A 12,705-nucleotide genomic window follows, 5' to 3' on the forward strand; every position below is an offset into this window, starting at 1 on the left:
ACAAAAGTTTGGAGACATTAAAACTAGAGATGAGCCATTCGGTTTTGCTGAAAACTGAAAACACCGGAACTTTGGGGTTCCGAGTCCCGGCTCAAATCACTTTTGGGATTCTAATAGACCCAAACCATGACTCGGTTCCTATCCGTAAGTTCAGATCTCTGATCTAAAAAACGGATCTCTGGTTTTGGATTGCATGTAAACAGGTCAAAATTACATACAGTCAGGTGCATAAATAATGGGACATTGACAGAATTTTCATATTTTGGCCTCTATTCACCACTACAATGGCTTTGAAATGAAACAAACAAGATGTGCTTTAACTACAGACTTTCAGATTTAATTTGAGGGTAATTTCATCCAAATCAGGTGAATGGTGTAGGAATTACAACGGTTTCTATATGTGCCTCCCACTTTTTAAGAGGCCAAAAGTAATGGGACACACTAAACAATCCTAAATCTAACTTTCACTTTTTAATACTTTGTTGCAAATCCTTTGCAGGCAATTACAGCCTGAAGTCTGGAACGCATAGACATCACCAGACGCTGGGTTTCATCCCTGGTGATGCTCTGCCAGGCCTCTACTGCAAATGTCAGTTTGTCTTCATCAAGTGAAATGCATGCTCAATCGGATTCAGGTCAGGGGATTGACTTGGCCAATGCATAACATTCCACTTTTTAGCCTTAAAAAACTCTTTGGTTGCTTTTGCAGTATGCTTCGGGTCATTGTCCATCTACACTGTGAAGCGCCGTCCAATGAGTTCTGAAGCATTTGACTGAATATGAGCATATAACATTGCCCGAAACACTTCAGAATTCATTCTGCTGCTTTTGTCAGCAGTCACTTCATCAATAAATACAAGGGAACCAGTTCCATTGGCAGCCATACATGCCAACGCCATGACACTACCACCACCATGCTTCACTGATGAGGTAGTATGTTTTGGATCATGAGCAGTTTCTTTCCTCCTCCATAGTCTTCTCTTCCCATCACTCTGGTACAAGTTGATCTTTGTCTCATCTGTCCATAGGATGTTGTTCCAGAACTGTAATGGCTTTTTTATATGTTTGGCAAATTCTAATCTGGTCTTCCTGTTTTTGAGGCTCACCAATGGTTTACATCTTGTGGTGAACCCTCTATATTCACTCTTGTGAAGTCTTCTCTTGATTGTTGACTTTGACACATATACACCTACCTCCTGGAGAGTGTTCTTGATTTGGCCAACTGTTGTGAAGGTGTTTTTCTTCACCAGGGAAATAATTCTTCTGTCATCCACCACAGTTGTTTTCCATGGTCTTCCGGGTCTTTTGGTGTTGCTGATAGTGACAGCTCTTTGGATCTCATATTGAGAGTCGACAGCAACTGATTCCAAATGCAAATGTCACACCTAGAATCAACACCAGACCTTTTACCTGCTTAATTGATAATGAAATAATGAGGGAATAGCCCACACCTGTCCATGAAATAGCTTTTGAGTTGATAGTCCCATTACTTTTGGCCCCTTAAAAAGTGGGAGGCACATATAGAAACCGTTGTAATTCCTACACCGTTCACCTGATTTGGTTGTGATTACCCTCAAATTAAATCTGAAAGTCTGCAGTTAAAGCACATCTTGTTTGTTTCATTTCAAAGCCATTGTGGTGGTGAATAGAGGCCAAAATATGAAAATTCTGTCAATGTCCCAATATTTATGCACCTGACTGTAATTTTAGTTGTTTTTATAAATTTTAAAGAAATCCAAAACTGTGCCAAAACACGTGAGGGTGATTTTTCCAAAACCATAACATTTGTGGGTGGTTTTGGCAAAACCAAAACACAGAGGTCCATGACATCTCTATTTAAAACATGATCTATGAGATCTTTACACTGGTCACTACTTGCAGTAGTACTCTTGCAGTAGTAGTCCTCTTGTAGTGGTAGTCTTCTTGCAGAAGTAGTCTTGCAGTAGTAGTCTTCTTGCAATAGTAGTCCTCTTGCAGAAGTAGTCTTCTTGCAGAAGAAGTCTTTGTGCAGTAGTAATTTACTTGCAGACTGCAGTAGTAGTCCTCTTGCAGTAGTGGTCCTCTTGCAGTAGTAGTCTTCTTGCAGAAGTAGTCCTCTTGCAGTAGTAGTCTTTTTGCAGAAGTAGTCTTCTTGCAGTAGTAGTCCTCTTGCAGTAGTAATCTTCCTGCAGTAGTAGTCCTCTTGCAGTAGTAGTCTTCTTGCAGAAGTAGTCTTCTTGCAGTAGTAGTCTTCTTGCAGAAGTAGTCCTCTTGCAGTAGTAGTCTTTTTGCAGAAGTAGTCTTCTTGCAGTAGTAGTCCTCTTGCAGTAGTAATCTTCCTGCAGTAGTAGTCCTCTTGCAGAAGTAGTCTTCTTGCAGTAGTAGTCCTCTTGCAGTAGTAGCCTTGCATAGAACTTTTCATCTGAGGCATAAGTGAAGATGAGCGAAGTTATCAAAATTTTTCCATGAAATATTTGCCCTATTTAGCATTCATTTAGAAGCCTAATATTATTATTATAATGTTAATAACTGTCTATAAAGCCTATATAAGGCCTTTTTGTGTATGATTTAAAAAAAACAGCCCTTGTAAAGATGTCATACCTGGGAGGTTAGTGCATTTGATTTTAATGGCAATTTAATTGAGTTTGAAGCATAGCTGTCAGTGTAATCTTGAAAAAATGAGAACACTTGACACTGGCTTGTAAGTGTAAATGTTTTTATCAAGAGATGAACTTTCATTTTGCACAGCACTGGCAACAGCTGTGTTTTATTTGTTTCCATAAAATTCTTGCCTCATCCAGTTTTGCAGTGGAACGGGTCATTTCATAAAAAGAGTTCTGCTTTGCAAAACATAGAAGCATAGAGGCCCTAAGAAAAGCTGACAGACATGCACAGTAAGTTATTCCTAGAAATGGATGTTCTTATGCTCTAGAAATCTGCTGAAGAGCTTGTGCACACAAGTATTGTTTTAATTCCATCTTTCCTTTCTTCTTCTGTTTTTGACAGCTGAATGTAGGAGAAATGGAAGCTCACACAATCCCCTGACCTGTCATCTGCTTCCATCTCTCTTCTGTTCTCCTGTCTAAAACAGAATGGAGAAGAGACAGATTTGTCTAAGTACACCTGCCCGTATCCAGAGCTCTGGGTGCTGCTATATATAGCCATTTTTCCTGTGCCAGTCCTGTAATGCAGAATCTACAAATCTTTTTAATTTGCCACTTAGAGGCAAAGAGGGAGAGAGCGAGCAAGAGGACAAATCACAATTTGTTTGGTTTTCTGTGGCTGTAAGAGGAACAGACGATCCCTGTGGAAACGACAGGACACAGCAGCCCATAGCCTTACATCGGCAGACCTGGGGTAAATTTACTAAGATGGGAGTTCTATTTAAAAAGTGATGTTGCCCATAGCAACCAATCAGATTCTACTTCTCATTTAAGTAGCACCTTCGAGAAGATAATACCTGGAATCTGATTGGTTACTATGGGCAACATCACTTCAGAACTCCCATCTTAGTAAATTTACCCCCGGATCCCTTAAGTTTCAGACTCACCTGGGCAAATTCTTTATCACTAGCATCATTGAGTGACACAGACTTTAGCAGCAATGATTTATATTAGGCCCCCTATACCTCTAGGGACCACAGTCGTTTTGTGGGTAATTATGTTTATTACAAAGCTTCGTTGTTTTCAGTCATTTAAAATACAAATAAGTATTTGTGCATATTTTGGAAGTTACTTTAGCTCTAAACTGAATATAGGACGTCTTTATTTTGCAAAAAATTATTTATGTTTTACAATGGGCCAAATTCAATTCAGTGTGATGTAGAATAGCCGCGGGAGGGAGCTCCCGAAGCTATTCAATACACCGAGGTGTTTGGGCAGTCTAAAGAATTTCTTCTCGCACCCCCCTGGGGATGCGAGGAGAAATCCGACAAAAGTGCTGGGCGTGCCGCTGTTCGTCGGCTTAGTGCGGCGGTAACAGCCGTGTGCCCGGCACTTTAATTGGAGAATGCCGGTAACCGCGCCTTAACACCCAGGTTAAGTCGCGAGAACCGGCATTCTCAGACTTACCTGCTTCCCGACCAGGCAAACAGCACATTGAATTGAATAGCTGCGGGAGCTCCCTCCCGCGGCTATTCAACATCGCACTGAATCAAATTCGACCCAATGTGACTGCGCATCGACTTATCTGAACATGTTGTAATGTTACTGTATAAAATCATTAACAATATTAAATGATTATATTTATTATATTTTTTAGGGCTGATTATTGTGCCAAGTGCCGGTGTTGGTATTGTGTTGGGTGGTTACATCATCAAGAAACTGAAGCTGAGTGCCAGGGAATCGGCCAAGTTGGCAATGATCTGTTGCGGGGTGTCCTTGCTTTGCTTTTCCACTCTATTCATTGTGGGATGTGATAGTATTAATCTTGGTGGGATTAATATACCATACACTACTGGGTAGGTATACACCATATTTATATTAAACAAAAATACACTTATTCCCCTCCAACTCTGCTGATTGGCAATCCCATATTCCCTCCAGGGGCTTCGAGACAGGCCTTTACACTTTGGTCTCCAAGAATTGGGCTGTTATATGACTCCTCTGGTGTATTGCCATGTTCTGACATCCAGGCTAAGTGGTCTCTCCAAAAAAATTAGATATGGCGTTATCTCCAGATTAAACATTTTCTTATGACAAAAGATCTCCGTTCAGCAGGGACTAGGGATTTGACACCTTTTGAGTCGTTGGTGGTGTCTCCTACTTTTTCTTCCCATATATTATCATTAATTTACAATTTTTTAATTTAGAATTGTTTTTTTTCATTACCAAAGTTTACTAATAACTGGGAGAGGGATCTAGGCATGGATATCAGCCTTCCCTAGTGGAAGTCTATATTTAAGAAATCTTGGCGTTTTTCCACCAATATCCTTACCATTGAGACTCATCTTAAGGTTGTTTCCCAATGGTATCCATGCCCATTCACCCTGGGGTGTCGGCTTGTTGCTGGAGGTGTGGGGCGGATTTGGGAACCCCCCTCCTGTCCTGTTTTGAAGGGTTTTTGGGACAAGGTGATTTTGGTTGCATGTGAAATATTGGGTTAAGATGTACAGGATGGACCAGAATTCTGGCTTTTAAACTTACATAATTCACCATTATTTGTGTATAAAAAAAAAAATCACTATTGAAGTATCTTAATAGTGCAGCTAAGGCTGTTACTCCCGTGCACTGGAAATCTACCTCACCCCCAACCCTTGTTGACTGGTTTCAAAGAATTGAAATGTATAGGTCCATGGACGAATCCGAAAAGTATAAATCCTGACCCGTGTAACTTAAGTCCTATTCTCTGTTACGCTACTTGGTTTCAGTTTCCTATGTCCTAGATACCACTCCCCCTCCTGTCCTCCCTACCCACACCCCTCCTTTTTGCCTTGGCTGGTCTTTCTCTCTGTTTTTTTATTCTGTTTTTTCTCTTTAATAATTATATTTTCTATTATATTTTTCTATCTGTGCATTATGTTTTTTATATTGATCTGAATATTGTGCCATTGTTGTTCTTATGTCTTACACTCATTTAGGTATCTTATTTTCTATTGTTGTACTTGATTGCATAGTTTTCACTTTATATTTAATATTTTGGTTATGGTGTACTGTTGTTTCATATTTCCCGGTGCAATTGTCTAATAAATTTTACTTGCATAAAACATAATAAAAATACTCTTGAGCTACAGACCCTGAATCAAGTCCTTGGGCCAACTATAATAGGGTGAGAGTTTAGGAAATGTCACACTTTTGAAACTCTGCCAATGTAACTGAGCCTGAGCAAACTCACATGTTTTTAAACTCAAAAAACCTCTTACGATTTAAACTCTTATTCAGATGTTTTCCCATTTTGAAGATAAAACTGGACCAATGTGAGAGTTTACTGCTAAACTCTCACATTTTCTGCTCTCACCCTATTACATTTGGCCCCTTGTGTCTGCTTACTTAAAATACTTTTACATTTTGCTGGGAGTAATTTAACCATTTTGCTGTGTAAGCACCTATAATATATACTGCCCTAATCTCTTGTACAAAAAAACATATATATCATCATTTATTTGCAAGGTGGCACAAAACTGCAGTGCCGGAGAGTCATAGGGCAAAATTTATTAAGCGGCGGTTTGAGGGCGGTTTCTATTCTATTCTAAACCCCAGCGGTTTGGTGGCGTGTTCTATTCTGTTCTAAACCCCGGGGGTTTGGTGGCGGTTTTGCAGCGGTTTCTAAATGACTGTGGTTTGGCGGTAGTTTTGCTATCTGCAGATTTACTAAGGCCAAAACCGCTGCAAACTGCCATCAATTCAAAACACATTTTAGAATAGAATAGAACAGGGCTGTTATTTAGAAACCGCTGCAAAACCGCCACCAAACCCAGGGGTTTAGAACAGAATAGAACCCACCACCAAACCGCTGGGGTTTACAATAGAATAGAAACCACCGTTAAACCGCTGCTTAGTAAATTTTGCCCATAGTGAGAAATCGTACAATATACATAAAAACCACAAGTACTTGCAAGCCTGATGAAGTAGACAGGGCTGCCATGAAAAATTTCAGGCCTTTCTATACTTAAGGGGAGCGGCCAAGGTTTTGGGGGCAAGGCCACATCTCGTTGTGCATATTAAAACTCCTATTAGATATTCTGCTGTTTTTCCCGCTGGAGGGAGTGTGATCACGGAACTTGGGGTGTGGATCTACAAATCTTTTTCATTCACCATTTAAAATGTCAGTGGATGGAGAGTGAGTGCAGGAGAACCAATCATAAATCACAATTTGGATTTGTCTGTGGCGGCTGTTAGAGGAATGGAGGTTCCCTGTGGGAAAAGACATCACATAGCAGCCCTGGACAGGACACACCTGTGTTGTGCGCTCCATTTTGTTTTCACTCACAAGGATTCTGATACTGTAACAGTGGACAAAGAGGTCATAGAATGACTTAGATGACCGGTCATCCGTTGTGACAAAAAGAGCATCTTTAGGAAGGATCTGTGACCCCTTTATCAACTTTGTTTTCCGTACTTTCAGCTAATCATACAGGATGAGAGCACCAGAGCTTGGAGAAGTGCTCAGTGTAAATGCACCACATGAACATTACTTTATACATATATTTATTTTATCGTTATAGAGCAAAGAAGTTAATAGGCCAAGCATGATCAATGTTTTGTTTGTTTTTGGTACTGAGTTTTTTTTTAAACTGTTCTGTTTCCCCTTCCTTCCCAGTCCCACACTGACGATGGCGCACAGGAATCTAACAGGTGGCTGTAATGTTAATTGTGGTTGTAAAATTCATGAATACGAGCCAGTGTGTGGATCAGATGGAATTACCTACTTCAATCCTTGTCTGGCTGGATGCATCAATGTGGGAAATCAGAGCGTTGCAGTAAGTACAGCGTTGGTCTCTTTCTGATTGTAGACGAAGACACATATTTATGTCAGTGTAGCCAATGCTCTTACATTGATCGTACATCTGCAAGAAGATTCAGCAAATGGTATTTGACACGCACTTCTTAGTAAATTGTTCATTTTATCTGATCATTGCAAATTTGTGCAATCTCCAGACATGGAACTATTATCATTAATGGATGAAAACCCTATTCCACTAATAGGAGTAAAATCATTAATTAATGTATGGTGTAAATGCTAATACTGTATAACATGTAAAATAACTATGTCCAAATAAATACAAACATCTTTTTTCTTCCCCTTTATAAAATCGAATAGGAATACCATGAACAGAATACAGATCTCAGACATATAATACGGATAGATTGCGGAAGCCACAATAATATTAGTATCAGTGATAGAGATTATGATGCACTCAGCCAATCAGAAGTTGTGGCTGATCGTCATATCAGTATTTTGTGCCAGGTGTCAATCACCCACAAGATATGCACTTCCCAACAGGCACATATGCACCTGTCTTCTAATCTTGCTGTAAATTGCTTTTACATGAACACGCCGCACTGTTCCTGCCCTACACTTGCATGTCCCCTCCCTCCCCCATTCTGTCATTCTAAGTGTAAGGAGTCGTAAGTACCCAATGTGACCAAGCCAACATACAGAAGGAAGCGTAATAATTTTTTGTGTTCATGTGCAATCCAAAAATGTGTATTTATTTGCAAACAAATGACACATATGTCCATCAGGCCCAGAGTGTTGCAAGTGCTCACTCTAATGCTGGCCATACACTAGTACGATATAGTACTATGCGATTCATCGTACGTTTTCCCTTGAACTTCCCTGCAGTCTCTTGACGTCACGATTTGCTGCTTTTTAACACACACGATCTGCATACGATTACGATAGATAATATGGGCTGCACATCTGATCATACGATACGTTTTAAGAGCGGCGGGAACGCGCATTGGATCATATCCTATCTAAATGCTACACGATTTCAACACGATTCATTGTACGAGGCGTCAAAAATCTGGCAATCGGCCCGAAATCGCGCTAGTGTATGGCCAGCATTAATTGTGAGATGTAAAGGTAGTGTCACAGAGGGGCTAACGCTTTCATAGCGCTCTGATTGCAGGGACTGTTCATACACACAGTAATACGTTATTACTTACACTTGGGAAATGTTACATTCACTACAGTGTGTCAGCACTAAGCAATCTTAGCTTTATGAAGGCTGATGTGGTTGAGCTGGGAAAGTGCTGACTTGCAAAGTGCCCATGTAATCGTAGTCTTAAAATTGCTGCACTTTTCCAAATGCAGTGAAAATACAGCAGAAATTAGGCTTTAGCCCTTCAGAAGCTGTAAAAGCTCGAGACGAAAGAGCATCTCCGTGACAACAGCCAATAGCGGAACTTCCACAGTTGCAGGCGGTGCAGCGACTATGGGGCGAAGAGAAGAGCAGGAGACAGTGCTTGTCCCCACTCTCATGTCAGCCAAAACAGGTCTTCACCCCCTTCAATTTTACTAGGGGGTTATGTAGTGTTCCATCCCTGACACCACCCCTAAATTACTGTTAAAAGAAGCAGAATATTGATGCACATAATGTAGGCATTCCAAAGCAAAAAGGGTTAAAACAGCTGTCCCCAACCTAGTGCTTTTCTGATGGACAGTGATAGAGGTTATGCTATTACTGTGTTAATTGCTAGAAGCAGGAAGCGACAGATTAACTGAGTGGGAATCCTGTTGCCGAGCCTGCGCAATTGTTAGTTAAATAGAGGACCAGTAGCCTTCTTCCATCGGTAGTGGCAGTATAATAAGCAAGGTATTCTAATTACAGCATTCTGCACCCCCTCAGTCAGGGATACTTGTTGAGGTCCTTGATAATAGCTATAGTTATCAATCAGGTACTACGTCAATTATAGTTAACTGCTGACTGACTGCAGCAATTCTGCATATTTCTAGTTTAGCAATAATCCTTATAGGGGCATAACTTACATGAAATCACTCTGCACATGATCATAAAGCCAATGCATGCATATGCGTGATTGCAGACCTGTGCATGTTTGGCACATGTAACTCCTTACAGCTGGAGACGCAGAACGAGGGAGGGAAGGGGCGTTCTGAAGAAGACGGAGTGGAGCAAGAATGTGGTCATTCATATGCGGTTCATGCAAACCCGCAGGAACATGCATGATTACATGGAGTAAACCAGATGCACATACAGATCTGTCCTTATACATCTATGCTGCAGTCGTTCTAAAAAGCCCCTCGCGGCTTGCCAAGTCCCGTGAGACTCTGCTAGCGCTGGGCATCTATTTTGCGTCTTTTTTTGCCGAAATTGCGTCTAAGTCGCAATGAGGATGCACCATCAGACAGTGCTGATTAATTTGATGTGACACTTGTATATCTGTGTGTGACCGAGTCCCTGAATCTGTACACGAAGTGCTACAATGTAGCGGCCACAGCTTTTTTCATTCCAAGTTCCGTTGTGGTTCATATACAGACTGTGGTTCACACAGATATACAAGTGTCACATATCAAATGAATCTGCACAGTCTGCGGGTGCGTCCTAATCGCATCGAATTGCGACTTAGATGCCATTTAGGCGAAAAAAAGACGCCCAGCGCTAGCAGAGTAGCACGGGACCTGGCGGCTCACTCACTCCAGGCAAGTCGCACTGCGTGGCGTATTGAAGATGGATGTTTGAGGACACGTCTGTACTGTTTTTACAGAGTGCATCCGTCTCTGCATATGGGCAGAAATACGCTATTAAGTCAATTATTGTTACTCTGTGTCTTCCTTGATAATGTTGCTTTTATCTGCACAATAACTGCCCATAATACATATGAAAGCACTGTGGAATTACAATATATAGTTATTTTAGAATTATATGCAAATTGAAAGCGGGCCAGGGATAAGAAGCTGCTCAGACGTGCTCTCAGTTTTTGGATTGGAAAGTGATCTCAGATTGCAAGATGCAAATACATGGCATGTTGGCATTCCAGCTTTTCAAAGCTGAGCCAATGCAACGTGAGAACCCTGTGTGCCACCACAGTATTGTGTCTTCCTGCGTCTGAAGGTCACTGGGAAGACTCATGAGAACTGTGCTCGTTGCTCGACTTGATTTAATTTTTTTTTTCATGTTTGTGATTATTAAATTATGCTCTCTGTCATAATACAATATGTCAGTTACGCTTATCTAAATGAGGTACCCCTTAGCATGTGTGGACCTGATTTGCTGTTGGGAGGAGAATTTTTAAATTGGTTAATTTGCTATCCTAAAATCTACTGTTCCGTTTACTTTATAGTAATTCAGTTCAGCTGGCGCGGCTTTAATCTTGAACATTGGAACGGGGATCTTGTTTCCAATTAGTTACTGGCATTTATTTATATAGATGGAACTCATCAGGGCTATAGGCTGCATGACAAATTGAAACCAAAGATACATAACCTCTCATCAACTCGTATAACCTTGGACACATTGACTACCGGTTGGACTGCTTATTTCTGTGGGGAATGTGTGAAGGCCGCTCTTAGGATCTGTTATAGAACATATTTAAGTTATTGTAATTTAACCACAACTGTCACACTTTTACAGGCTAAGGCTTCACCGTAAACACACATCAACTCTATAGCCACCTTAGTTCCAAGTAATTCCAGTGTAGCCGTTGGATTCCCCTTTATATAGTTATTAGTGGGTAACTTATCGGAGTGGTCTTGTTGTGTGTTAGAAAACAGCTAATCCCTTCAAATATAACCGCAGGTCTTTGTTTCTGTTGTAGGTGAGAAATTATACTGAATGTGCCTGTGTCCAAAGTCGACAGGTTATCACTCCACCCACGGTCGGTCAGCGCAGTCAACTCCGAGTGGTCATTGTTAAGACATATCTGCATGAAAATGGCTATGCTGTGTCAGGGAAGTGCGATCGGACCTGCAACACGCTCATCCCATTCCTGATCTTTCTTTTCATTGTTACTCTCATCACGGCATGCGCACAACCCTCAGCCATCATAGTGACTCTCAGGTGAGGAGATGCGGGTATTTACATACACAGCATACACAATCGTGGCTCATAGGGACCAGTATCTAAGACCAGTGATCGCACAATATTCAGATTCTCCTTGATGTATTTAGATTACAGTCTACATCCTTCATTGCTCTCATTTTTGTTATTTAAATATATATGTTTAAACACATTTGTGTATTAAATACATGTGACAAGAATAAATATACAATATCCTTAAAAATATGTATAATTAATAGGTGCTTATATTTGGAGAGTTGTTAAAACACTCTTGTTCAGTATAAAGGATATATGAACAATAGTGAAGTCACTTCTGACACAAGACTTACTTTGAAACTGATTAGTGATGGAATGCAAAATGTACTTGGGTCTGAGGATCACCTTTTACAAGCACCTGTCTTTGTTTTAAATCTAAAACTGTGTATTATTACCCACATATGTAAAATAATAATATTATCAGTACCAAAATGTTAAGCTGCACTTTACAATATGGTGAACTTGCAGTACAAACCCTAAACAAATACAAAAAGTATAGCACCCCCTGCGTCTATTAGCTTACAAACTAAAGCAGAAGGGCAAGGAGAGGGGGTGAGATTGGGGTTCACTGGGTTAAGGAAAAATACAGATCAGGTGCAGGCAAATCTTTAGGAAAAACCCCAGTTGGAGCCAATTGCAGAAGAAAGGTTTATTTTCTTTGCCAAATTTATTAAAGGCTTAACGCTGGAGAAAACACTGATTTCTACGATGCTAACCTGGTTTCCGCTGAGTATCACTATCCACATAGAGCTCTATGGACAACCTTTTCCAAGTGCCGAAAGGCTTAACTTTTCACTGCTTAGATTTAAATCTCTTGACATGTTAACGTTGTCTGTGGATGATGTTGACTAAAGCTGGGTACACACTGATAGATATATCCGCCATTCGAATGGCCGATATATCTATTGTACATCGGTGGGTGTTTACAACCGGTTTGTTTGTGAAAGACGTTGTTCGACCCTGCAGCACAGCAGATGGCTGATATATATCGGTCATCTGCTGGTGTGTACGGGTGACCCGCCAATCGCCCGTACACATGCTGCAGGCAGCCGCCAATGAGTGACAGCTTAACTTGGCGTGCAAAATTAAATTACCGTCCAGCAGTGACGTCAAGCCCAGCACTTCGGGCAAATGATTGGTAAGTGTGTATGCACTTACCATAAGTGCCTGAATGCATTTCAGCTCCACCAGACAGGAGAATTTAGCGGCTGCTGAACACTTTCCTGATT

General features: G+C 40.8%; 1 protein-coding gene across 1 annotated transcript in view; it reads left to right on the forward strand.

Annotated features, from left to right (window-relative positions):
- SLCO5A1 (solute carrier organic anion transporter family member 5A1) overlaps nucleotides 1-12,705 on the forward strand; it is a 108,554-nt gene that overhangs the window by 78,561 nt on the left and 17,288 nt on the right. Inside the window, exons 6-8 of the mRNA XM_088471581.1 lie at nucleotides 4,240-4,438; nucleotides 7,237-7,396; nucleotides 11,199-11,440. Coding sequence (XP_088327707.1) covers nucleotides 4,240-4,438; nucleotides 7,237-7,396; nucleotides 11,199-11,440 — 601 coding nt within the window. The remainder of the gene's footprint in view (nucleotides 1-4,239; nucleotides 4,439-7,236; nucleotides 7,397-11,198; nucleotides 11,441-12,705) is intronic.

The sequence above is a fragment of the Taudactylus pleione genome, unplaced genomic scaffold, assembly GCF_031769625.1.
Source record: "Taudactylus pleione unplaced genomic scaffold, aTauple2 ptg000114l, whole genome shotgun sequence".
NCBI lineage: Eukaryota > Metazoa > Chordata > Amphibia > Anura > Myobatrachidae > Taudactylus > Taudactylus pleione.